Here is a 27,390-nt window from a genome sequence, read left to right as displayed (position 1 = left end):
ACTGTATTTGTTGTACTTTGTTTTGTAAAAGTATAAAATGAAAACATTTGTTTCCAGGACAGCAAACTTTAAGAACTTCACATTTATCCAGCTGAATGAGGAATTCTCCCGTGGAAAAGGATTAGACGTTGGTGCTCGTGCCTGGAAGGGAAACAATGTCCTTCTGTTTTTTTGTGATGTGGATATCTATTTCAATGCAGAGTTTTTGAACACATGCAGGATCAACACACAGCCAGGTATGTCCAGCTGTGACCTTCTAGCATATCCAGTCATTATAGCTCTTCATTTGATATAATTACATGAATATATTCTTGTGTTCTATTTTTACCTTGGAAATAATGTGCATATTAGCAATGAGCACAAGTGGAGCATGCTCGAGTCCGATTGTTCTGCATCTGATTACCGGTGGCTGAAGAAGTTGCAGCAATAGGGAGTCCTGGAAAGTATGAATATAACCACAGGCCATAGGCTGTATCCAAGTTTTCCAGGACTCCCTATTACTGCATCCAACTTCTTCAGCCACCAATAATCAAATGCTGAATGATCAGACTTAAGTTGCGGTCATCTCAAGTGTCTATATTGTAAATCATGATTTCCACTAGCCAAATGTCTCTAGAATAGTTGAAGTAAACACAGGGGGTTGGACTACCCCCCATTGCACCGAACCATCTTCCCCTACAAATGAGGGCAGCGGTGCAGTCGGGGCCAGATTGGTGCACTGGGGCCGGTAGTCTCACTCCCACTGCACCAAAACGACTTATTAGCATAGGAATAAACTCCTAATATCATGGTACCTTCATCCTCAGCGCCCTGTGCGCTTTATGGAGATATCAGCAGGTTAGATACTTCTAACCTGCTGATAGTTTCCCTTTAAGACACTTTGCAAGTCATATAAATTATATTGCATTTTATCTCCTTTTTAGGGAAAAGAGTTTTCTATCCGGTTCTTTTCAGCCAGTATAACCCTGCTATAATTTATGGACATCATGATGCAATTCCTGCCATTGACCAGCAACTGGTAAGCAACATTAGGTCATGAAATCAATGTAGACTGTGTCTCCTCTTGTCTCACCTCTGAGGTTAAGCTCTTAGCCTTCAGTCTACTTGAGTACTAGCCAAGCCAAACAACAAGGGATTCACAATTTATGTTCTGGGTGTTGATATTTAGAAAAGCCCTAATATATTCTCCGGTAGGTAGTCTGCTGTGACCTCACTTTAATCTGTTGTCCAGCAGCACAAATGAATGATATCCTTAGAGGGGAAGTTCCTGAATTACATTTTGCTATGTATAACCAAGGTATTTTATTGCGCCAGACACAGAAGAGAAATATACTGCTACGTGGCTTCTCTAATAACCTGAAGACATAAACAAAGACTGTTTCATAAAGCTGAACCTTCCTTCATAGCATACTCTCTGGTGCATGAAACAGTGTTTCTAATATATTGCTCAGTTTTACAGCAGTGGCAGCAAAGCAGAGTACAATGATAATGTTTGTTTAATAGTAAAAGGGTTAGTCCACATTGAAAGACTATCCTGCTAAAGCAGGTACATCACTGCATGTCATCGAGTAAGAGAGAGGCAAAACACCCAGGGTATCTTATAAGGCTGTGTTCTAACATGCATTTTCATTGTGTTACTGCATCACTTAAAGGGGATATCTGGTAAGGGAAAACTGTATCTATATAGTTCCCAGTATATATAAAAGAGTAAAGAAGCTATGCTTACCTCTTCACCTGCAGTGTCCCTGTGTGCCGATGCTGTGTATTCATGTATGTAGGTCAGCACTGATGTTACAGGATAACCTGTGGATAAAGGTGCTATACTGTATTTTGGTCACTAGATGTCTCTGTTTCTTCTATAGTGAGCACATGCTGCAGAGGTTAAGTGTACATCTGATGGTCTGTACGTGCTTGAGAGGAAGTTTGCCAGCCGCCCCCCTACTTCTGGGCTTATTACAGCCCTATAAAAGTTTCCCTCCAGTTCTCCCCTATCAGGTGCCAAGGTACCTCAGAGCCTGCTCCACAATAGTCCGGCTTATAAGTCTGGTGTAAATAGCCATGTAAATTGTTTTACATTAGTTGGAGACTATTTCTGGTCCCAGTGAGAAGAGTTCAGCAGAACAGAGAGTACAGAGGGTGTCCTTTCTAGGGCCTGCACCTGCAGCCAGTTTCTGAAGTATCTAAAGCCTTATTTCTACAAGTTCCTGCTAAAGCCAAGAGGTTGAGGGGCCAACCACGCCCAGACAACCATTCCTGGGGCCCGTGCTACTGCACTTGCCACTCTGTGTACTTGGCCAGCATAGATGGATCAGTGATAGCTGTGAGTATAGGTTTTTCTCTATGTCTAAAGTTTATTGCAACTGTAGCCAAGGTTTTCAGAATCTCCCTAGCTGTGCATATCTAGTAGAGTAAAAACTGATGCTTTATTAGGAGAAAGCACGCATTCCACAAAACAAGAGCAACGGCTGTTTCGCACAACAGCGCTTATCCCGACACTCTCCTGGCGGACTCATCTCGGGGTGACAGCCTACTAAGCCAATCACTGACTGAGATGGGACAGCGTGCTGCATGTGACCATTCCTACTGTCCGCCCCTTTATTTGCCTCTCTGGTGAGAGTGACACAAACGGCAACAGATTTCCACAAACCCCATAAGTAAGCCCGACAGCACCCACAGTAGTGGAAAATTTTTTAAAGTTTATTGCATTCCTAAATACATGGAAATCTTTGGATGCTGTTGGTCATCATTGATTCTACATGACCCAGTGACCGATGAATATTTATATTAATGACCGGTGCTTTATATTCACTTACTGTGGATTTACTAATCATGTTTGCTGGAAGTTTGTTTTGTTTCCTATAAAACTTTATATATCGATCTGTTCCCTTTTCCTGCTCAGTAACATGATGGCTGCACATTTGACTGCATTGTCAAAAGGATGAAATTCTCTTCAAATTATAGTTATATGCAAACAGAACATCATTCTCTTTTCTAACAGTATGTGTACTTTGGCCTCTATGATCTGCTTTGCTTTCAGAAAAAAAAAATCCTTATTGGAATTGGTGGCCAGTCCTCTTTTCTTGTCATCATTCTGTCATCCTTCTCTAGTCTGTCAGGTTGGTTAGCTGCTCTTCTATAAGAGTTACCGTTTTCTGCAGCGTGACACTATGAATAACTTGTCTTTTCTGATATAGATCCCCGCCATTCAAAAAACAGGAAACAGAAATAAACTATGATGCAGTTTAGGTTATGTTCCCACTACGGGATTTTTTCAGGAAAAGGAGGCCATCTGTTAATAATAACAGCCACAAATAATGATCATTATCCGCCGCCATCATTATCAATAGACGGCCCCTCTTTCCCGATAAATGGCGCTCCGTTCACGTAGCCTATAGCTATGTCCTCGCAACATCATGTTTTTGGACTTTTTGGACTGATGTCATTTTGGCACCAAAAATATGGGTCATTTTAATAATATGGCTATGTTTACACCTTGTAAGAGACCGGCTGCTCTGTGGCCCGGCCGGCCACTGCAGTACCGGCCGGATGATCTGTTTGAGTTCTGATGTGGACGCATTAGTGCGCGCCCGCATCAGAACTCCCCAATGCACACAATGGAGCATGCGGCCGGAGCCGCACGCTCCATAGTTTACACTGACAGGGTTTTCTGCGGCCGCTGTTTAATGAAACATGTCAGTTTCTTGCGGCGCCGCTAGGGATCTAGGTACTATGTATCTATACACTATGGGGGAGATTTGTGAAAGGCTGTAAATAAACACCTGGTGTAAACTTCCCACAGCAACCAATCACAGTCAGCTTTCAGCTCTGGTAAAATATAAGAGGAGCTGTGATTGGTTGCTGTGGGCAGTTTACACCAGGTGTATATTTACACCCTTTCATAAATCTCCCCCTATGTGTATACACTCCGGCCTGGATCCCTCAGAAGGCAGCACAATGTAAGGTTCGTATAAATCACGGCCGTTGTTCAAATCGGCAACAACGACTGTGATTTCTATGAACCTTACGCTGTGTGCCAAAAATGGCCGTTTGAAAAGGCGGCCGTAAAACAGCCAAAAAAGGACATTGTAGGAACATAGCCTAACAGGAGTATCAGTTATGTTCACATGTCGTCAAAATGACAGTCGTTTTTTTTTTTTTGGACGGTGGTCATTTAATCACAAATAACGCCAGTTATTTTATAACAACGTCCATTTTAAAAAAAATAATGCCTGTTTTTTGCTGTGAAATGGCCATTTCAGTAGTCTAGAAATGCTTTGTGAGCTTAAAACACTAGTATCAGTAATATCTCCTTTCTGTCCTGCACCTTCACATAATACTGTACTACTACTACTACTACTACTACTACTACTACTAATAATAATAATAATAATAATAATAATACTTTGCATTGATACATTGTAACAAATTCTCAGTTACATGCACAGGACTAGTTCAGAACTAGTGCTGCCACTCCCCTCAATTTTCTTTAACCAAATGTAATATGTATTACATGTCTATAGCTTACAATACAGATAACATGTACAGGATAGAAGATAACTAGATGAACACTAAAACCCCCATAAAGCAACATGGAGAGAATTGTCCTAAGCACAGAGATTCCCTGACTCCTAACTGCCACGCAATATTGCTCTTGAAGGTATAACCCAGAAAAAAATTGTTTTCAAATAAACTGATGTCAGGAACTTACACAGATTTGTAAATTACTTTTATTTAAAAATCTCAAGTCTTACAGTACTTATCAGCTACTGTATGTCCTGCAGGAAGTGGTGTATCCTTTCCAGTCTGACACAGTGCTCTCTGCTGCCACCTCTGTCCATGTCAAGAACTGTCCTGAGCAGCAGCAAATCCCTATAGAAAACCATTTCTGTTCTAAACAGTTCCTGACATGGACAGAGGTGGCAGCAGAGAGCACTGTGTCAGACTCACAGCCAGTTGTCAATGTGCTCATACATTACTGGGAGGGATGGCAAGTGTTTAATTTAACAATGTATGAGAAGTGCTGCCAGGTGCGTCTAGATATATATATACACACACACACACACACACACACACACACACACACACACACACATATATATATATATATATATATATATATATATATATACATATATATAAATATAGTTAAGTAACATCACATGAGTCTTCATCATATTTATTAAAATCCTCTAGTTTTGCGGTGGGGGTTGATTTATGGACGTCTTAAAGTGTATGTGTGTGCAGCAGCCAGCATAAGATTGCCTTAGAGTGTCACAATGCAGCAGGGAGCTCATCTTTCAGGGCCAATGTAGTAAATTGAGCATTACTAATTATTTAATATATTCCAAAAGTCTAAATTTTGGAAGAAGAAATGCATTTCCAGTAGCTAATGGACATCCGGCCTTATCATTCATGCACACAGCGTTGTACGTTCAGATTGCCTCATGGGCAGCTTTCCAGGTCATTCAAATGAACGCATGAAAGAGCATCCTGTCCCTCAGATTGCTCTGTCAGGATCGCTCGAGCATCTCTACTACTTTATACATTAGTGTTTATTGTGGTGGTGCTGGGAATATGCTGCACGTACAGCTTATACATACCACCCAGACCATATATAATGATTGTGACATGATAGGCTGCGGTTTGGATGAACAGAGGTTAATAAAACTAAAGGACAGTAAATATCTGTAATACATTTATATATATACCCACTGAGAGTTGGATCCTATCTAGATAGATAGTTATATATACCCATTAATGCATATATATGAGACCATACAATGTGTTCCATCAAACTACAATCATTTATCCAAATTTTTTGCTAAAGAACATGCTAATTTGCACTTTGCAAAAAGTGTTCTTTATATACTCGCTATAGTTTTCTATGATTAAATCTGCAATATACATACGGCCAAACTATGTTCCATGCTCCCTCTGTGCTGATATTTTGGTCTTTTCTGTTCTAAAAAAAGAGAACAAACGCAGGAAGTCCCAGTCCTTTGTGCTCTAACACAAGGAAAGACACCTGTTCATCATGTAGGTTGCATATCACCTGAGGCCAATTTGGTTTATTATATGATTAACTAATTAGTGTATATTATTATCTATGCGGCTTACCAGGATACAATGTTCTTTGTTATGTAACAATTCAGTCAGTATAATGTTTTGGTGCTGTGTGATGGGAGAGCTGACCATACAATGCAAGCATCCCCAAGATTTTCTGCTACTGAATAGGGACGTGCAGCAGCTTTACACATGTGCAATGAAGACTTGTCCCGCTCTCTGTGCGCTCAGGAATGGCTGTCAATTAATACCAAGCCATGTCTGTGAGTGTGCAAATGTCTAAGACTTCCTGTGTTTGTCTCTTTTTTTTGACCAGAGAAAAGACCAAATACCGGTACAGATTGAGTAGGGACTGCAGTTTGTCATGAAAGGAGACACTTAGTGGCCGTATGTATAACGTTGATTTAAACATTTAAACAAAGCAAAACTGCTGAACTCTGCTTACCCCTTGCAAGAGAGCGCCAACCTTTTAGGTCAGCACTCACTTGCTCTTGTTCCCTTGTTCCCTAATCGCTGCCGATGCTATTACACGTGCTGACAGCGAGCAGGTAAGTGCAGAGGGGGCGCAGGGGGGGGGTGACGGCAGCAGATCGTTGCTAGGCTTATTGTTGCTGTTTCAACCTGTTGAAAGACAATGATCAGCCGACATTGTGCATCAAGGCTGATCGTTGTCTTTTATTACACAAAGCGATTTTTAACCATAACGGCCGATATTGGCTGATAATCGCTTTGTGTAATTGGGCCTTTAAAGTGTCACTGTTGTTATAACTTTCAAAATCTAAATCAACAGTATTTGTGATATAAAGCAAGTTTGCAATTTACATTCATTATTTTTGTTGTTATCATGCTGTAAAACAAAGCTGTACTTACCAGAAATCTAGGTCCAGTCTCCTGAAAGCAGATTTTCTGATTTGACTTGTTGGTTGATAAAAACAGAATAAACACAGGAATTTCCGGCCAGTACAGAAAGTCACGGCTTAATATGTCCATCAGTCACATGACTGCCTTCTCTCTGTGAGAGCTCAGATGGCCTGGGATACACAGTAGTTTTCTGACTACTTTCTGTCTATTGAGAAAAAAAAAGAGTCCGAAAACAGGAAGTGCTGTGTTTTCCATGATAACAAAAAAAATAATTAATGTATATTGCAAACTTGCTTTATATCACATCTACTGTTGATTTAGATTTTGAAAGTTATAATGACAGTGACACTTTTAGATATGTTACACCTAAGAAATCTTACAGTCAGGCCGTATTATACTCTTTACAATGTCAAAAGTATTACCCAAACCAGTGTAGAATTTTGCTGTAATTCATATAGACCTCTCCTAACATAAAATTAACAGCTTCAAGTCTGTTGATTCCAAAACATGAAGGTAGATGTGCTGAAGTATTGCAGGAACAACACATTTTATTAGAGCAGCTTAGTGCTAATATCTGCCCAGGGAGATATTACTGTGTGAGTGGGCACCAGAGAGTACAGTGTTCTGAGGAGGTGTTTAACGATTATTAGGAAGTAGGAATGGGCCCAGCGATGACATCATTGTGTGGAGGAGCAGAGGAAGGCAGTATGTAGGACTCATCATCTCTAAACCATGTCTCAACTACAAAAATGTTTAAGCGGGAGAACAAACCAGCAATCTTCTGTATAAATTTCCTGTTCTTTATTCAGATATGTATAATATTGTATAAATAATTAGGATGAGTTAGACCAAGGGCGTAACTACCCCTGTAGCAGCCATAGCGGCTGCTATGGGGCCCACCACATCAGGGGGCCCCAGTGCCCTCTCCTGCAATACGCTGGGCCCCCTAAGATGTCATCGTTTAGAGCACCAGGTTGCCAAGCGGGTTCTGCAAATGTCCCTTTAACTACTGACGAGCACTTGCAGTTCTAAATAGACTTGACAGCTTAGTGGTCAGTCGGGAAGGGGGGGCCCCAATCAAAAGTTTGCTATGGGGCCCAGCCATTTCTAGTTACGCCCCTGAGTTAGACAGCCATACATCCACAGTCTTGTAGAAGACTTAGGGTCCTATTCCACGGGCCGAGGAGGGCCCGATCAACGATGTAAACGAGCAGCAATCTGCTAGATCGGTGCTCGTTTACTGGGCCTATTCCACGGCCCGATGATCGTTGAGCGAGGGCTGCAAGGACATCGTTACCGATGTCCTTGCAGCCCTTGCAGCATCATACATTACCTGGCTGCAGGGCTTGTCCTCCGCTCAGTCTCCTCCCCGGGTCCCCCGCGCTCTATCTTCTGAATGGCCAGTCAGCTGACAGGCCACACTCAGCCAAACACAGGCCGCGGCGGTCCCGGCCTGTGATTGGCTGAGCGCTCCGTCAGCTGACCGGCCATTCAGAAGATAGAGCGTGCGGGACCCGGGGATGAAGACAGCGCGGAGAAGAAGCCCTGCAGCCAGGTAATGTATGATGATGCTGCTGCTGTTTCTTCTCAAATCGTCAGTCGCCCGCCGCGCACCGCTATTCAACCGTAGCGATGCGCGGTGGGGGAACGATGATTTTAGGTCTGGCCCTAAATGAACGATCAGCCGATGACACGATCATCGGCTGATCGTTCTCTCTATTTCACCGAACGATAATCGGCCGAATCGGGCCAAATGGGGCCGATCCGGCCGATTATCGTTACTGTGGAATAGGGCCCTTAAGCTCTAAATGAATTCTTAACGGTTGCAAATTTTTTTTTTTAAAGAAATCAACAGGGGTTGTGATTACAAGCAGTTTTGCAATATACTCTCTTTATATTTAGTCCTCTAGTTTAAATCAATGATATACATATGGCCACTAGGTGTCTCCCTTCCCTGCGCATGTGTACAGCTTTCAGCAGCAGAGAATCCTGGAGGTGCTTGCATTGTATGGTCAGCTCTCCTGTCACACAGCACCAAAACCTCTGTAACCACACAGTGACATTATACTGACTGAATTGTTACATAACAAACAGAATTGTCTCCTGGTAAGCTGCAGAGCTGACATTATAATCAGTCAAAGTTATTAATATAATTAGCCTAAGTTAATTGCCCTCAGTTGATATACAACCTGCATAATGAACAGGTGTCTATTCTTGTCTGAGCGCTAAGGACTGGACCACAGTTTGGCCATATGTGTAATGTTGATGTAAACATAGTAGAGTATAGTGCAAAACAGCTTGTGATTAGAAATGATCGAACAGCGTGAATTTTCAGGTTCGTTCGAACCTAGGCTGTATCCCTGTTTTCTAGGGAGTACTCGGGCTGTCTCCACCTTCCCTACGGAACGGGAAGGCGGCGGGAGTCAAATGCCGATGGTTCGAACCTGAAAATTTCTCTACTTGTGATCACAACAAAATTTTGCAACAAGTACACTTTAACATTAGACATACCTGTTTGGATACCTGTTGCCAGGGCTGGTTTTGAGGAGTGGCAAACTGAACTTTTTTTTTTCTTTTCCAAAACATGTTTTATTAAGTTTTTTATAATACAAACAAAACCAACAGCCACATAAATTGTCAGTCCATAAAACACGGTAGAAATACATGCAGGTATACAGTATCAGAATCAATTATAGAAGTCCAAAGAAGATTACTGCAATACCCCATATAGTTCAAATGCTACTTGGTGGGTGTTGGGGGTGGGGGGAGAGGATTAAACTGAACAATTTTTTATGGGCTCCATTTAATGATAATACTAAGGTGCGACCTGTATGTGAAGCATAAAAAACCTTCACTGCCTTAGAACTCTCTTTAAATAACCTAGAGCTGGGAAAAGCTGGATCCAATCCTGGGAAACTTCTGTTTATTCGGACTACACAATTCAAGGGTATCGACCTGATAAAGAGGGAACCTCTTGAAATGCGTTGTCCAAATAAATACTTACCTTTTGCCACTTCGACTCTTATCATGTCTGATGTCATGGTACGAGTCTCTGCCGATCAGCGCCTGCAGCTTCCAATTATTTCAGTGCAGATGGACCTCCATTTCTGCATTGGCAAGAGAACAAGTAATCTGACTTCAAGGTCATGACCTTACATTATTGCAATGGTGTTTTGTCATTACTGTCATGACGAATGTCTAGTGTGAGCCAAAAAAGTGAGTTTCCTGGTGTACAAAAGTCGCAATTTTGTGCACTAACCCCATTTTGCTCAAAAAATCCCCCCCCCCCCCCATTGTGTTTGTCAGTGGATGCACAGCAATACTTCGACTATATCCTTTACAGAGTGTTTAAATTCTGCTCTGAATCTAGATGTAAGAGTGGAAATCACAAAGATTAAAAAAAAAACCTAGACAATCCTTCCATTTGCTGTGAAGTCTTTTTGTGACCTTGCTTTGATGGATGGATAAGTGCTCTTATTGTTCTCTGACTCGTCCATTAGCTTTCTATCACTGCACTAATAACAATTACAATAATTGCACAGTAAATCCTTTCAACAAATTTACTTCCACGAATGGTGATAAATGGAGCTATTAAGGGGGAATGCAGAGGTTAGGGCAAAAATGGAAGTCATCAGCTGTACTCTACTGTTGTGTTCCAGTAGGGAACTACAGTAGCGTAACTGCTCTAGTAAGTGACCTGAATGCATTATACCTCTGTGAGTGTTATAGTGTCATAGTCTATGGTATCCATATCACTGGTTTGAAATATTTGTCCACATTTACAGTAAATCTACTCTTGGATTTTTCTGTAACACAGAAAGTAGTGAAAATCTTCAGAGAAATCCACAACAGGAATTGACCAGTGTATAATAAATTCTACTATATACCTCTGGTCACTTATCTGCAATGTATTTTCATGCAGAAAACGTAATTGAAATTATTGTTATTTACTTGCCTGCTGCTATAATCTACTGTAGATGTTACTACGCCACTCCACTGGTAAAATCACAGCATTTAATCCACACACATTTACCCTTACTTTTAAAACAAGACAGGGTCTTATATTATTTTTTTTTTCTCAGAAAAATGGCTTATTTTGGGGGTAGGTTGCATTTTCAGAGAAACACTCTATGCCCCTACACTGTAGCCCCACTCTATATAGTAGTTAGCCACCATACTGGATGTCCAACTGCTGTTAGGCCCCTATTCTGTAAGTTTCTCCTGTAGTTAGGCCTCCATTCTGTTTACAGCCTGCCCTCTGTAGTTCTTCCCCCATACTGTATACATCCCCTTCTGCAGTAAGGCCCTATACTGTATACATCCCCCCTCTGTAGTTCTTCCCCCATACTGTATACATCCCTCTCTGGAGGTAGTCCCCATACTGTATACATCCCCCCTCTGTAGTTCTTCCCCATACTGTATACATCCCCCCTCTGTAGTTCTTCCCCATACTGTATACATCCCCTTCTGCAGTAAGGCCCATACTGTATACATATGAAAAAGAAACAGCAACCATAGAAAGCCCCGTGATATTTACCTGTAAGGGGTATTTTGCTCTGGTTATACAGTGGTGCTCACTCTAATCACAATAAACTGTATCCATGCATAGTAAAAACAAGAAGAAGGAAAACCTGTAGAGGGCACTCACCATTAAAATCTTTTTCCTTTATTTCATCTTGTTAAAAATATGAATAACAAAAGTGCCTGCCGCGCTTATTGAGGAGCCCTGGCGTCCACATCATGCTTTTCCTGCACTTTTGTTATTCATATTTTTAAGAAGATTAAATAATTAAAGTAATTAAATAATAATTAATAATAATTAAAAAAATATTTTAATAGTGAGTGCCCTCTACTGTATACTTCCCTCCCCCTTTGTAGTTGTTCCCCCATACTGCATACAGCCCCCCTCTACAGGTATACCTCATACTATATACTGTAATGCCCTCCACCCCTCTGTAGTTGTTCCCCCATACTGTATATATCCCCCTCTGCAGGAAGTCCCCATACTGTATACCTCCTTCTCCCTCTGCAGGTAGTCTCCATACTGTATACCTCCCTCCCCCTCTGTAGTTGTTCCCCCATACTGTATACTTCCCAATCTCCCTTCTCTGTAGTTGTTCCCCCATACTGTATACAGCCTCCCTCTACAGGTATACCTCATACTGCATACTGTACCGCCCTCCCCCCTCTGTAGTTGCTCCCCCATACTGTATACATCCCCCTCTGCAGGTAGTCCCCATACTTTATACATCCCCCTCTGTAGTTGTTCCCCCATACTGTATACTTCCCAATCTCCCTTCTCTGTAGTTGTTCCCCCCATACTGTATACAGCCTCCCTCTACAGGTATACCTCATACTGCATACTGTACCGCCCTCCCCCCTCTGTAGTTGCTCCCCCATACTGTATACATCCCCCTCTGCAGGTAGTCCCCATACTTTATACATCCCCCTCTACAGGTAGTCTTCATACTGTATACATCCCCCTCTGCAGGTAGTCCCCATACTGTATACCTCCCCCTCTGTAGTTGTTCCCCCATATGGTATACATCCCCCTCTGCAGGTAGTCCCCATACTGTATACATCCCCCTCTACAGGTAGTCTCCATACTGTATACATCCCCCCTGCAGTAAGCCCACACCCGTACTGAATACCTCCCTTCCCCTCTGTAGTTGCTCCACGTACCCTTTGCCCCCCCCCCCATATACAATGTCCCCTACTGTGCATCTACTTACCCCTCCTGCCTCCTTTGCAGCTTGTGTTGAGCATGTGGGGCAGAGCATAACAAGTCTGGCCCTGATTGGCTGATGCTCAGCATTCAGTGTCAGGGATCTGGTCAGCTGACTGTAACCAGGGCTTATATTTGGAGTAGGGCTTATATTTCAAGCCTCCATCAAAAAGTCTGCAAAATAAACTAGGTCTTATTTTCAGAGAAACACAATGATTAAGTGGTGCATTCTTTCTTGTATTCACCAACTACCATATTTTATATACCCCTGGCAGGTTAGACAAGTTCTTTAAATTCTTTTCCACCTTTACTTTTCCACCTAGACCATGCGATCGGTTCATGAATATGCAGTGGCATTTGCAGGCACATGTGGTGGCTCTTCTCCAAGGAAATTTACTATTGGAAAAAGAAGTGTTTCATAGCAACAACACACTTAATAAAAGCCATAGCGGCAGAGTGTAACTCTCAGCGGAGATTATGATCAGTAGGAAAATATGTGATATTGCAGTAGATTTCTACAGTATTCATGGGCATTTGTGGTTTACTTAAATAGAATTTACAGTTATTGCTATAGAAGTTTGGGAAAGGCCTTCCGGATCTCCAAGGACAGAATCTAATTTAGTCTTTGGCACTAAATGTACAGATGGCGTTGTTGTTGTACGGCCATGCTCACAGAGTCTAATTGTAGCTCCGAGTGACAGAACAAGAAGGCCTCTCTCTTATATAGTACATAGCTGTGCTTTATACTAGGTTTACCATAACAGGAAAAAAAATAGTTTATGAATTTACTTAGATGATGTATGGGTAACTTATAGATGCTTATAGATGCTCAAATGTAAATGTGAAAGGGGCTGATCATGTGAATTAAAGGGGTACCCCGTCAGAAAAAAAAATTCAAATAAATCAGCTGATGTCAGAAAGTTATATAGATTTGTAATTTACATCTGAAGTCTTCTAGAACTTATGAGCTGCTGTATGTCCTGGAGGAAGTAGTGTATTCTTTCCAGTCTGGCACAGTGCTCTCTGCTGTCACCTCTGAGCATGAAAGGAACTGTCCAGGGCAGTAGCAAATCCCCAAAGAAAACCTCTCCTGCTCTGGACAGTTCCTGACATGGACAGAGGTGGCAGCAGAGAGCATTGTGTCAGACTGGAAAGAATACAGCACTTCTTGCAAGACATACAGCAGCTGATAAGTACTGGAAGACTGGAGATTTTTAAATAGAGGTAAATTAGAAATCTGTATAACTTTCTTACACCATAACGGGGCTACAGCTAATACTGTGGCAGGTCTTCAGTCAATGGGCAATACTCACAGGCTGGGTTTGATACTGTGAACTGGTTTTCACGTTTACCACTGCTATTGTCAGGAAAGTCTCAACAACTTCTGGCTCTATGGATGTGACCAGGGCTGTATTTACCATTAGGCACCTGTGGTCCGATGCCTAGGGCAGCACCTTGCAAGGGGGCAGCACCAGGGAGCAGGGGGAAGGAAACTACTTTTTTTTTTTAATTAGTCTCCCACCTCCCTCATAGACTTGCCAGTAAATGTGGTGTCTTTTCAGGGGGGGTATGGTGGTATTGGTCAGGTCTTGTATGGCGGTGTTATCCAGTCACAATTTATGTTTTAAGCAGTTAAAAACCATGAAAAACGTGATTCAGACAATGTTTCTACATGTAAAGAAATGCATGTGGCCTAAACCAGGCTCCCCCATGCTCTCCAAGATGGGGCGTCTTCAGGTTTAGTGCCTAGGGCAGCAGCAGCTGTTAATACGGCCCCTTATGTGACCCCTGCCTTGTATGCTGCCTCTGATGCTCCCACTATCCTTAGCTTGTTAATCCCTGTAGGTTTGTCTCCATTCTCAATTCTGCCAACTCATGCTATTGCAAATGCAAAAAACCTGGGGATTTCCTGGGCTTTAGTGATTTGAAGGTGAAGACTAGTGTTCTTTTAAATTGTTTGGCTTCAGCAAAATTATCCGAACCCAAATGCTCAACATTTGACTCCCCATGGCTGCCGAAGTTGGATGCAGAACCCGAACATTTTCGCAGATCCGCTCAACAGTAGTAATGACCAAATAATCCCATGGACATTGATATGGTCTGGTTTGCGCAAGTTTTAGGGCAGAGAATAGAGGGTTCAATATAAAATGCTTTTCCATCTCTCCACACTGTGATCTGCTATAGACAATCTCATCACCCTCCATTCTGGTATAACTAACATTGAGACAAGAGGAAGATAAAGGGAAAAACAGGAGCGGTGTCTTATGGGGCTGTCAAAAGCAGCAGGACAGCCAGCTATGTACAGATGTTGAACAGCCTTTTAAAGCAGCAAAACGGTTAAACATTATTAATGAAGAGTATTAATAAAGTTGTTTATATAGACGCTAAAGCAACTGGGGGTGCTGGGCCTGCCTCCAGTGCATGGAGCGGGCCTATTGAAAATCGAGAAACTGGCGCAGATAGCAGGAACTGAGCGGCGGTTGGAAAAATTAACCTCACCGGTGCTGGTTAGTAGTATAAAAAAAGGTTTTCGGTAAGCAAAGTTATACTGTACATTCGCTTTAAGTAGACAGAACATTGATATCGCTTGTAACTGATAATTGCCAATCCAAGGTACGGCACTGCATGATGTTCATAGGGAAAGTAACAGCAGGTTACAGTCTCCTAACTTGCAGTTCCTTTTCCTTTAATCACTGGTGCGCTCCGGATAAGCTAATTGTAGTTTTTACGTACCTATCTATTTTTCCATGACAAACATATTTGTCGGGAAACAATGAACCCCATTTATTTCTTTAGGTTGGTATTGATTACCACCATAATAGCAGTACTTTGTCATGACTCATGAACCTTTGTTCAGATGTGCAGTGTTTATTTGTTTATAGGACAAGGAGACTTCTGTAACTACCCTACAATGAAATATTCTGTAAAATATAGGTCAAGGTAATTGCTTACTTTAGACAAGCATTAAAGCCTGTGTCAATAGAAGCCACTACATCCTATATGTCCTGAATCTTGGTTAGTTGGAAATAATGGTAGTTTAGGTAGTTTCCTCTGTTTCAGCTGCTCCTATAGAGAATGAATGGAACAACACGCGACCATCAGTTTCTTTCTAATGGAGAGTCAGGTGACAAGATGAGGAAATCCTTCATTTGTATTTACAAGGAAAGAAGAATCGAACAATCTGATATCTCCATATTGCGCATAAGTTTCTTACCTTCATCCTGTTTCTGTGCTATTAGGAGTTTTATCTTTATGCTAAATAGGTGTTTTGGTGCACTGGGGGTGGACTACTCCCCCCAGTGCACAGCTCTCCCCCTGCCATCCTCTTCCAATAAATATCTTCAGAGCTTGCTAGCCAGGGGTGACCCTGGTTTTCGTGCATGCACTGTTTATTGTCTTGCCCTGGTCTATTCCTTTCCTTGCAGTGTCGATTTCTCTTGCTGACCTTGTTCTGGGCTGCAGGCGGCTAAGCTAGTTGTGATTGACAGATCTCCTCACCACTCTAACTTCTTACTACTAGCCTGTGTTCTGTGTGGTCTTGATGTCAGAGGACTGGTCCAATCACGCCCTGGACCGAGACTCAGACATCACAGAAGAATACCTCTGACCCTTCATTCAGTGCTTGCTATATGTCTATTTAAATTTGGCTGGCATTTTACCAGTTTTGCTACTTTGATCTTCTGACGTCAGGATTACCCTTCTATGACTTCCCTGTTCACTTAGTAATTTATTTGCCATCTCCTGTTTTGACCTATATCAGCCTTACCATTCCTTTTATTGTGTTTGTCTTATTTTGTCTCTGTGGGCAGTGTTACATAGGGAGGGACTGTCGACCAGTTGTCGATGACCGTCTAGGGTCATGCCGGCAAGTAAAGAGAGACAGTTTTTTGGGCTCACTATTGTGTCTTCTCTACCTGGTCTCTCTGGTCTTACGTACCTGACAACCTGTTTCATAAATGTCCTAGAGTTTAAGTGCATAGTGAAATCCACACCGGAATCAATGAAACAATGAAATGTAAAGACTTTTTACACATTGTTTGAAATCTATCTATCTATATATATTTATGTGTACTGTATGTGTGTGTGTGTGTGTGTGTGTGTGTGTGTACCGATTATGGGTCTGGGTAGGGCAGTGATTTAGTGATTTTATAAAACCAGCCATATAAGAAAGTAAACATGGGTGAGGATGGGTTATAAGCCCAGTAACTGCTAAATGTTCAATGTCATGGCCCCCACCTTCTTATAATAGCTGCATAGATCTTGCAGAATGCAGAATAAACATCGGTACAGTGCGTAGTCGATATGTCTGTTAAATTTAGCAACACTTCATCATTAGACTTCTCAGAAATACGATGCACATTATGTCTTCTCTTTTAATTACATTTTGTGACCTGACTGATGATTTCCAAATTATTAGATTATTTTTTTGTGCATGTGAATGCCGCTTTGGTTCTTCAGGCGGCTGTGATGTAATTGAATTAGCAGCTAGTACCACCCGGTTGACATTGCCAGCATTTCCCAGGCGTGCCCTGGCAGGCTTTGTTCCAGCACTGATAAACCTGTTATCCTTATTTTTTAACTATTTGTGCACCAAGAGTATGCTGGAGTCCTATTTCTTAGTAAACACAAACTTGACCAAGCATCAATCAGTATTCTGTGACTGTTAATGTCCCTCTTGTCTATTTATCAATCATTTTATGTGCATACATTTATATTTTAAGAACATATTAGATGTCAATGCATTTTTCATTACAGGTTATTAAGAAAGACACAGGTTTTTGGAGGGACTTTGGATTTGGAATGACTTGTCAGTACCGTTCAGACTTTATTAACATTGGTAAGTTTTATATATTACTTATCACTGCCATCTGCTGGATAGTTTATTATATTTACAGTGAAACCTTGGATCACAAGTAACTTGTTCTGAGAGCGTTTTCCAAGAGATGCTAACTATTTAAAAAAATTCTAACTTGGTAAGTGAGCCAGATTTGGTAATACGCACCCCCTGTGCTGATTTTATATCAGGTAGAGAGCCCTCTTATTTTAACCAACTGCTACCTGATCTACTCTGACGTGATCGGATGTCTTCTGGCACTCCTCCAGTGCCTGTCCATGTCAGGGACCCTGGGGAATTGCGGACATCCTCCTGTAGAAGTGAGCAGCTCAGCCTTATCTCCCTGCTGCAGGAGGACTGAGTGTGAGTGAGGCTGCAGCGCTCTCTCACTCTGGTGTTCAGGCAGCCTAGATCCTGCATGCACAGACACAACCCAAGCGGTAAGTGCTTAAACAGCCCAGGGCCTCATCCAGACACCTCCCACTGCTGCCATGCAAGTGTCACCACCAACTTGCCTGGATGTTGTATGATCGCTGCTTCCCTCTGACCCCTGAAATAACCCCTTCACCAATAGCTGCTCCAGGCAGCCGGCACTATTACCAGTAGGTACCAGCACCAGCAGGTTTGTAGCCACCTGGGGAGTTGTATGTGGAGGGAGAGTTAACTTGTTAACCCCTTCTTTACTGATACAGTGTTCTTTATTTATACAGAATATCTTACCTACCTTATTTTTAAGTTTTCTAACAAATCCTCTGTATTTCAGTTATTTCTTATGGGAAAATTTACCTTGATATACGAGTTTTTTGGATTACAAGCAGATTCCCGGAAATAATTATGCTCATAATCCAAGGTTTCACTGTATACGGTAGATCTATAGGCTAGTGCAGATTAAATATGTTTTGGGCTACTAAGGAAATGTATATCGTAATACTTGCTAAGTGCACTTGGCTGAACCTGTAGGCACAGTAGTAATTATTCTGATTCTTTCATCATAAGCGTGTAATGCATGTCACGTCAGAACACGTCTGAAGACAGTATAACCCATGTTCAGTTTACAAGAATAATAAGGCAGGCATGGAATAAAAGGTTAAAGCTTCTGCTTCACAGACTGGATAAAGTCAAGTCCTGTCAGCATAGTGAAAGCATAGTCACTTGGAATATTAGCCGCCTGATAGTTTGGTAGAACTTGGTATTATTGTTCGGCTCTAGTTTCAGTAACATCATTTATGCACAATTAAATTGAAGCATTATGATGCCATAGAGTTCTTTAACCCCTTCACATCAGCAATATGTATTTATACGTTCCTGCTGCAGATGCCCTGTGCAGCAGGAATGTAGATCTACAGTATGTTCCTGATTGTGAGGGGCTTTAGATGTGTGCGGGACCACTGCAGTGTGAGCGGCCCCGCACACATGAGTGTGACTGCAGCTGAGGATAATGACATGCATCTGCCTGTCATTAATCCCTTAAATTGCCGAGATCTATAGCGATCGCAACATTTAAGGGAATCCGTGACAGGTTAAGCACCTGTCACTGACTGATCAGGACCCCCGCAGCCATAAGTTCCTGAACACTTACCTCCTTCTCGTCAGATAGGCGTTTTGTAGCTAGAGTCTGCTGTCAGGCAGGCTCTATATACAGTTTAACAAAACACAGAAATCGCTGAGCTCAGGGAGACCAGCAACAAAAAATCTAATGGAGTACTCACTGAAGAGTCTCCACTGATACATTGCCCCCTATAAATTAAAATATGCAAAAGAGGGGTCTGTGGAGCCTCAGTTATGAGTATCAAAACACAGGAATAGCCAGATATCCCTCCAGGAGAGGAAAACCTATTGCCAGGGGGGTGACTCCCAGTGGGGAGATCACCAAACCACCCTGATACATAGCCCCTTAAGTCCCACTCAGTTGAGAGTATTGGAACAAAAATAGGGAAATACCAGGGTGGCCCCTTTTGCATCACCACAGAGTTAGACTTTGACGCAAAAGGGGCCACCCTGGCATTTCCCTATTTATGTTCCAATACTCGCAACCAAGTGGGACTTAAGGGGCTATGTATCAGGGTGGTTTGGTGATCTCCCCACTGGGAGTCACCCCCTTGGCAATAGGTTTTCCTCTCCTGGAGGGATATCTGGCTATTCCTGTGTTTTGAGACTCGTAACTGAGGCTCCACAGACCCCTGCATATCTATGTACAGTTTGCCAATAGTACTGATCTATACTATGCTATGGCAAAAGTATTTAAAAGTATTAAAAAAAAAAAACCTTATAAACCCTCAATAAAAGTTTAACCCCTAGGCGACCTAGGTCGTACCGGTACGTCCTGGAAGTCTGTCCCCAGACGACCCTGGACGTACCGGTACGTAGTGAGCTATGAAGCACGCTCCGGAGCGGAGCGCGCTTCATAGCAGGTGGGGGCCGGCTGCAATCAGCAGCCGGGACCTCACCGGTAATGACACGCTGCAGCGATCGTGCGGCCGCATCGTTTAAGTGTAAGTGACAGGGGGAGTCCCCTGTCACTTACCGATCGGGACCCCCGCAGTGTGACTGCGGGGGTCCCGATCGGTAAAACGGACCGCCGGAGGTCTCTCACCTTCCTCCGTGCGGTCTGATCGGCGATCTGCTGCACTAAGCCTGCACAGGCAGGCTCAATGAGCAGAGCGCCGGTAACACTGATCAATGCTATGCCTATGGCATAGCAATGATCAGTGTATAAAATAAAAGTCATGAATGTACAAGTCCCCCAAAGGGACTTCAAATGTGTAAAAAAAAAAGTTAAAAACACCAACACACAACCCCAAAACCCCTCCCCCAATAAAAGTTTAAATCACCCCCCATTTCCCATTATACAAATAAAACATATAAAAATAAATAAATAAATAAACATATAATATACCGTAGCGTGCGTAATTGTCCGATCTATTAAACTATAACAAGCGTCATTGCGAGCGGTGAACGGCGTACACGAAAACAGGGAAAAAAGTGCGCGGATTACCTATTTTATGTTACATTATATATAAAAAAAAATAATAAAAAGTGATCAAAACGTCTGATGTTCACAAATATGGTATTAATAAAAACTAGAGATCATGGCGGAAAAAATTACACCCCATACAGCCCCGTAGGTAAAAAACTAAAACCGTTATAAGCGTCACAATAGGCCCATTTTATTAATATTTAATTGCCAAAAAAAAGGATTTCATTAAAAAGAAATATATAACATTAAAGAATCTGTGTAACCTGCATATGGTTGTGTTCTGACTGACCTATAGAGTAATAGTATCATGTCGCATTTACCATATAGTGCATTACGTAGACACAGGAACCCCCCAAACGTTACCATATTGCATTCTTTTTTACGATTTCACTTATTTATATCTTCATAGATAATATATTTGGGATTCCGTCATACGTTATGGTAAAATGAAAGACGCCATTACAAAGTACAACTATTCCTGTAACAAATAAGCCATTACATGGCCTGTAGATAGAAAACTGAAAGTGCTAGAGCTCTTAGAAGGGGAGGAGGGAAAAACGAAAGCGCAAAGATCTAAATTTGCGCGGTCCACTGGGTCATTTTGGGCCTGGTCCTCAAAGGGTTAAAATACCTTGTTGCCCATTATAAAAAAACTATGTAAAAATAAATAAATAAACATATTACATATTGTAACGTGCGAAATTGTCTCATCTATTAAAATATGACATTATTGTTCTTGCACTGTGAACTGCGTAAGTGGGAAAAAAAAACACCAGGGATGCTGATCAGAAAAAATTAAAAAGCGATCCAAAATTCAAATACTGTCACTTACAGATCGTGCTGAAAAAAATGCCTGTTTAGGATCCCTGTGTATTTGCAAAGATTCACATAGTGTCATAAGTGACTATAAATCCATATTCACATATTCGTAATTCCGTATTGGAACACCGCTGCTCTCACTGACTGACTTAGCGCGTGTTCGCTCTCGCTTGAACATCTTGCAGTCCCATAGGCTTCATTCTATGTTCAGGCAGATTCCGCCGTCCTGGCCAGATGTTCAAGTGGGAGCGCGGGGGGCGAGCGCACAGAATCCACCAGAGGTTATCCACACGGATTCCAACTTGTGAACGTGCCCTGAGTGGGTACTTTCCCCAGTTCATAACGTAGCAGGAAGCTGGGAGAAAATGATGTCAGAGAGATAGTATTGCGCAGGCACGGGGGCTGGTAAGTATACATTCTCTATTATGTTTTCCCTACACCATGTCTGCACCAGATTTTTAGTTGTGGCCAAAGTTCTCCTACAACAATGTGGCCGTGTTATGTCTTGTCAGTATTTTTTTTCGGCACAGACCCTGACCCCATTATGGATGCGTAACATGTACAGGTGTGATTATGGGGCCATAGAAATGAATGGGACAGATATGTGAAAGCAGGGGCGTAGCTAGGATTCATGGGGCCCCATAGCAAAAAACTGTATGGGGCCCCATGAATCCTGTACGCCCACCATTTATGGCCAACCCCCAAAAAGACACAATGACGCACATATATACACACAGAGGCACCATTAACATATATATAGATACACCACTGACATACACACATTCACACTAGAATGTGATTACACTAGGGCAGATGTATACACCATGGGGGAGATTTATCAAAGGGTGTAAAATTTAGACTGGTGCAAACTGCCCACAGCAACCAATCACAGCTCAGCTTTCCTTTCAGCACTGCCTAAAGCTGAGCTGTGATTGGTTGCTGTGGGTAGTTTGCACCAGTCTAAATTTTACACCCTTTGATAAATCTCCCCTCATGAGTAGACTGTACACAGGGAAATCATCTCAGTGTAATAAGAAATACTCAACTAGAAATAATATCTGCTGTATTTTCTTTTAATGGTGGGTTCTTTTATTAGAGCCCAGCATTAATAGAAGCTGCTGCAGAACATCTTTGGGAGCAAACCTGTCAACCACTTAAGACACTACTGACATACACAAACACACACATATACACCAGTGTTACAGACAGTAGTGAATTATAATAGGGGCATTTCGGGCGGCAGCCCGGGGCCCTGAGCTCCTGGGGGGCCCATGACCACCCAAAAAGACTTACACTTTTAGTGGTGTATTGTCTCCTGGCTACACTTCCACCATGATTTGCAAAAAATCACAGTTTTTTTAATGGCAATTTTGCACAAATGAGGACATCATGACATTATCTGTCCTGTACTATGAACGCCAGGCTAGCACTGCCATAGTTACAGTAGGGTGGGGGGGCCCAGGGCCTATGGTAAAGTTAATCCGCCCCTGGTTACAGACATTACTTACATATACACCAGTGTTACAGACACTACTGACATACACACATATATACACCACTGTCACAGATACTACTGACATATACACCACTGTCACAGATACTACTGACATATACACCACTTTCACAGACACTACTGACATATACACCAGTCACAGAAACTACTGACATATACACACACAAAAATACATAGCTACAGTAGATACACTCATTAACATATACATATTTAGCCACAGATACATGCATACACACACTCACTGATACACATACATACACAGACTCAGCACTTACGGCTCCCAGGCTTTCCCCTCCTCCTCCTGTAGTCGGCTGATCTTCACACAGAAGTATTGAGGACCTTTGGGTCATGTGATAAGGTCCTTCGTCCTCTCCTTCTGTGCGGTGCAGGACCTGGCAGGTCCTGCTCCTCTTTTCCTCTTCTGATGTGTAGCCCGCTCACCCTGAACTACAGTGAGCGGTCTGAAGAGTACAATGCCGGATCCCTCTTCCTCTCCGGGCCCCTGGGGGATGCGGTAGGCGGCTGTCTGTGGCATATCTACCATGAAGGCATATCTACCATAGCAGTCGCCTTCCCTGCCTTCATGGTAGCTACGCCACTGTGTGAAAGGGATCTGTCAGTTCAAGAAGCCCACTATATGCAGCTGACTTAACTATATGTTAAGTTAATTAGTAAAAAATTTAAAAGAGAATTCATTAAGAATTATCAGTTATAATTATTAAGTTCCATAATAAATATTCTAATTGGTATTGTATTACTTTTTTCCTTTGTTTTAGGCGGTTTTGATCTGGATATCAAGGGCTGGGGTGGAGAAGATGTTCATCTATACCGGAAATACCTTCACAGCAACCTTATTGTGATCAGAACACCTGTTCGAGGCCTCTTCCACCTGTGGCACGAAAAACGCTGCGTGGACGAGCTGACCTCGGAGCAATACAAGATGTGCATGCAGTCAAAGGCCATGAATGAGGCTTCTCACGGACAGCTGGGAATGCTGGTCTTCAGACATGAAATTGAGGCACATCTCCGGAAACAAAAGCAAAAGTCCAATGTCAAAAAATCATGAGGCTACACAGGCTGCGGGTCATCATCCCAAGCTGCCGAAGGGGAACATGCAAAAGGTCAATGAGTCTCAGTGAATGCAGAATCAGGGCAGCAGATGTGCATGCCGTCTTCTCCCTTTAGGATGCAGCAGGTTTTTATGAGGATAGCATACAAGAAAAACCGGATCGGACAGAGCTGTCCTTGGATATAAGTTTACATATTAACTTTGAGAATATTTATGAACTACAAGTTGCAAGATGCAATTCCAGAAATGGAACATGGAGCCAATAGTGCAAAGAAAAGAAGACGGCAAGCTAAATCTCTATTTAGTGATCTGACAACTCTTTTGGTCAAAGAAGGAAGCTATATATCAATGTTGCTGTATTTCGAAGGACTGTTTTTTTTTTTGTTAAATGCTACCATATTGCTGCAAGATCTAAAGCCAAATATTAGAAGCCATATGAAATGAGTGTTTCCGGAGTGTGTCTCATAAGGCTGAAAGCAAGAATATGCCTGAATGTGCTTTGATACAACAATGGCTAGAATCTCTTTGTGCTATACACGCACGACTGGAAGATTTTTTTTGAATTGTCTTGATTTGTATTGAAATGTGAGCGATGAATACTTACGCAAAAAAAAGCACAATTTTATAAGTCATGTGGTCCTTAAGATATATACATATATATATATATATATATATATATATATATATATATATATATATATATATATATATATATATATATAATCCTTTAAAAGCAGATAGCATTTGTGGTCGGAGTGTTGGATTCTGCAAGAGAGTGGTTAGACCAGTTCAGATATCTGAAAGCAGTTTTGTGGACAGCTAGAAAGACAGACATTGTACAAAGTATATCTCTGACAATACGTAAACTCCAGGGGGAAGTGAATCCTATAATTATGCAGCTATTATTACTTATCATTCCCCACTGGCCTAGATTTCTCAAAGGGTTCTTGTGTGGAGAACCGAGAAACCCTGACTGATGGTAAAAACTGATAGGGAAGGTCAGTGCTTTGCAGTATGGAAAATGTGCACATTGTACCTTCCCAGTTTATAGAGTTCATAAACTGCACTGGAATCCTTATGGCAAAATTAAAATTTTGTAATTTTGCTAAATTTTGCAAATGCAGACTAGATCTACATTTGCAATCTAGATCACACCTTGGTGGAGCATTACCCACCCAATATGGCCATTAGCATTTCCATATATTTTATTGAACAACATTTAGTATTCGTAGTATAGTTTCGTAGTATTATGAAATCACAAACTAGAAATACAAGCCAATCACAGACAATAAGATGATTGCTATCAGAAAGGGTTTTATGTCATTATTAGAGTTGAGCGAATTTACTTTAGTAATGAAACAAATTGCTTGGCTGATCAGCCTGCTTCCTTTTAACTCTGTGCTGCTCCTGCCTGGGTGCCGGAAAAAGCTGGATCCAGTCCTGGGAAACTGGGAGACGTTTCCCAGGACTGGATCCAGGTTTTCCAGGCCCCCGGGGAGGAGCAGTACAGAGTTAAAAGGAAGCTGGCTGATCAGCCGACTGCTGATCTAATAGAGCAATTTGTTTCATAATTGATGTAAATTTCTTCATCTCTTGTCTTTATGCAAATGTCTCTACTAGAGATGGTCCGAATCTGCGGAGGTTCGGGTTCGCTCCGTGCAGCGGGTGGATACAGCGGGAGGACCGCCTGGAAAACTGGGATACAGCCTATGGTTATGGCTGTATTTCTAGTTTTCCAGGAGGTCCTCCCGCTGTATCCACTCTCTCCATGGAGAGGGCAGAAAGCGGGAATCATTTCCGAGGGTCGGTACGAACCCGACCCAAACCAGGTTCGGACCATCCCTAGTCTCAATATTCAGACTCTTGATTGACCTTGTGTCTTCCCAGTAATGCCACATTCTGGATTACACTACACTTTTTTTGGCAATTAAATGGGCACTGTTACATTAAAAAAGAAAAAACTTTTGACATGTTGAAGAGGCATGTCGATAGTTTTGTAATGTAGAAGTCCGGGTTTTCAGACCATACTGATAGCTAGAACGAGCCAGGAGAAATGCATGCTTAGGCCTTATTCACACGTTCCGTAAATTTAGGGCCCATTGATCTCTATTGGGCTATTCACACTAGTTTCCATAGATGCGCAATCCATTCCGCAAAAGAACTATTTGCCAATATGGGATCTGCATTTTTATGGACGTTACAGATGTTTGCAAAACGTCTGCTAAAAATCACCTTCATTTAACCATCACCAATTTTTTGTGGATCTGCATAAAATACAGACTGCAGGTGCACTATGCATACATTTTTTGTAGATTGCGGACAACAATTGTGGACATGATATACGGTTCTAAAAAAACTGAATGTGTGAATGAGGCCTAAATATGTTCTCTCCCAGCTCTTTGCCATGTGACCGAGACACATGGCAAAGTGAGTCTTGGAGGAAACTGTACTATGTATAGTACTCATGTGATATGCAGCTGCGTCATGAGTGTGTGAACACTGAAAACTTACAGGATAACAATATTATTCTGCAATCATGGGCATGGGTACAGAGTAGTATGATGGCGGCCTCTATTTCCACCCCTTCCCCGACCATACCCTAAAAATAACCCCCGCCCAGAGTACCTCTTTAAGCAAAAGTCCTCAGCTGCATCATCATTATATAGATGGGTTATGAGTGTCATCTATATAACAAGATGGCCACCTTTGCCTAATATGTTCCTAAGTGGGAACATAGCCTAAAGCTCATTTACTGTAAAAGAAAAAACAAATACCACAAAACAATGTAAAAGTATTGGACATATTTGTATATGTGAGTCTATTCAATTTTATTACAACACAGAGTATGTTTAATGTTAAAGCGAATGTACTATCAGTACATTCACTTCAAGTTCTGCACAAAGATAGAATGGCACCGGCGCAGGGAAGCTGGTTCTGTTCACGGGCACCGTCCGGTGGTGAAGCACTGGAGGTGAGCTGTTAAAATCCCCGCACCGGCACCGTTCTATTCATGTGCAAGACTTAAAGCGAATGTACTAATGGTACATTGGCTTTAACCATATCACTATTTCCTATGTTACAAAGTATCCCTAATGTACTGCACAAAATAAAGCACTTTGGCATAGAGAGGACCCGTAAAAAGATTTCACTGACACTTCTCTATTTGTTTTTTTGGCAAGAATTTTTTAGGGGAAAAAAATTTGTGCACGGGGGTAGACGCTGTTCAGCTCTAGTCTTCATTCTGCCAGTTTTACTGCTGAACTGTTTGCTTATAGATGTTTCCCCTTCACAACACTTGCACTTACATGACAAAACTAAGGTGGCATCCTAGTTATATAACTATTTGGTATTACTATCGTATACATTTTTTTAAAAGAAATTTCATTAGGTAAACCCACAAAGTAAAAGTAGTGCCCACTTACACTTGACTATGTAATTTTGCTGAGGAGGAACAAAGGGGAGAGGCCACACCCCTTCTGCTAAGCCACGCCCCTTTGCAAAAAGTGGTGCGCAGCTTTAAATCTCAGAA

At 42.0% G+C, this 27,390-nt stretch overlaps 1 protein-coding gene across 11 annotated transcripts in view; it reads left to right on the top strand.

Annotated features, from left to right (window-relative positions):
* Window positions 1–24,542, top strand: part of CSGALNACT1 (chondroitin sulfate N-acetylgalactosaminyltransferase 1) — a 261,184-nt gene extending 236,642 nt beyond the window's left edge. For all 11 annotated transcript variants that reach the window (XM_069978162.1, XM_069978160.1, XM_069978159.1 and 8 more), the window contains 4 exons: window positions 58–236; window positions 924–1,018; window positions 17,405–17,486; window positions 23,569–24,542. In XM_069978162.1, coding sequence (XP_069834263.1) covers window positions 58–236; window positions 924–1,018; window positions 17,405–17,486; window positions 23,569–23,858 — 646 coding nt within the window. In that variant the 3' untranslated portion in view covers window positions 23,859–24,542. The remainder of the gene's footprint in view (window positions 1–57; window positions 237–923; window positions 1,019–17,404; window positions 17,487–23,568) is intronic.
* The last annotated feature ends 2,848 nt before the right edge of the window (window positions 24,543–27,390 follow it).

The sequence above is a fragment of the Dendropsophus ebraccatus genome, chromosome 7, assembly GCF_027789765.1.
Source record: "Dendropsophus ebraccatus isolate aDenEbr1 chromosome 7, aDenEbr1.pat, whole genome shotgun sequence".
In the NCBI taxonomy this organism is placed as follows: domain Eukaryota; kingdom Metazoa; phylum Chordata; class Amphibia; order Anura; family Hylidae; genus Dendropsophus; species Dendropsophus ebraccatus.
Note: the sequence above shows the minus strand (reverse complement) of the source record. Positions and strands in the feature narration are given on the sequence as shown.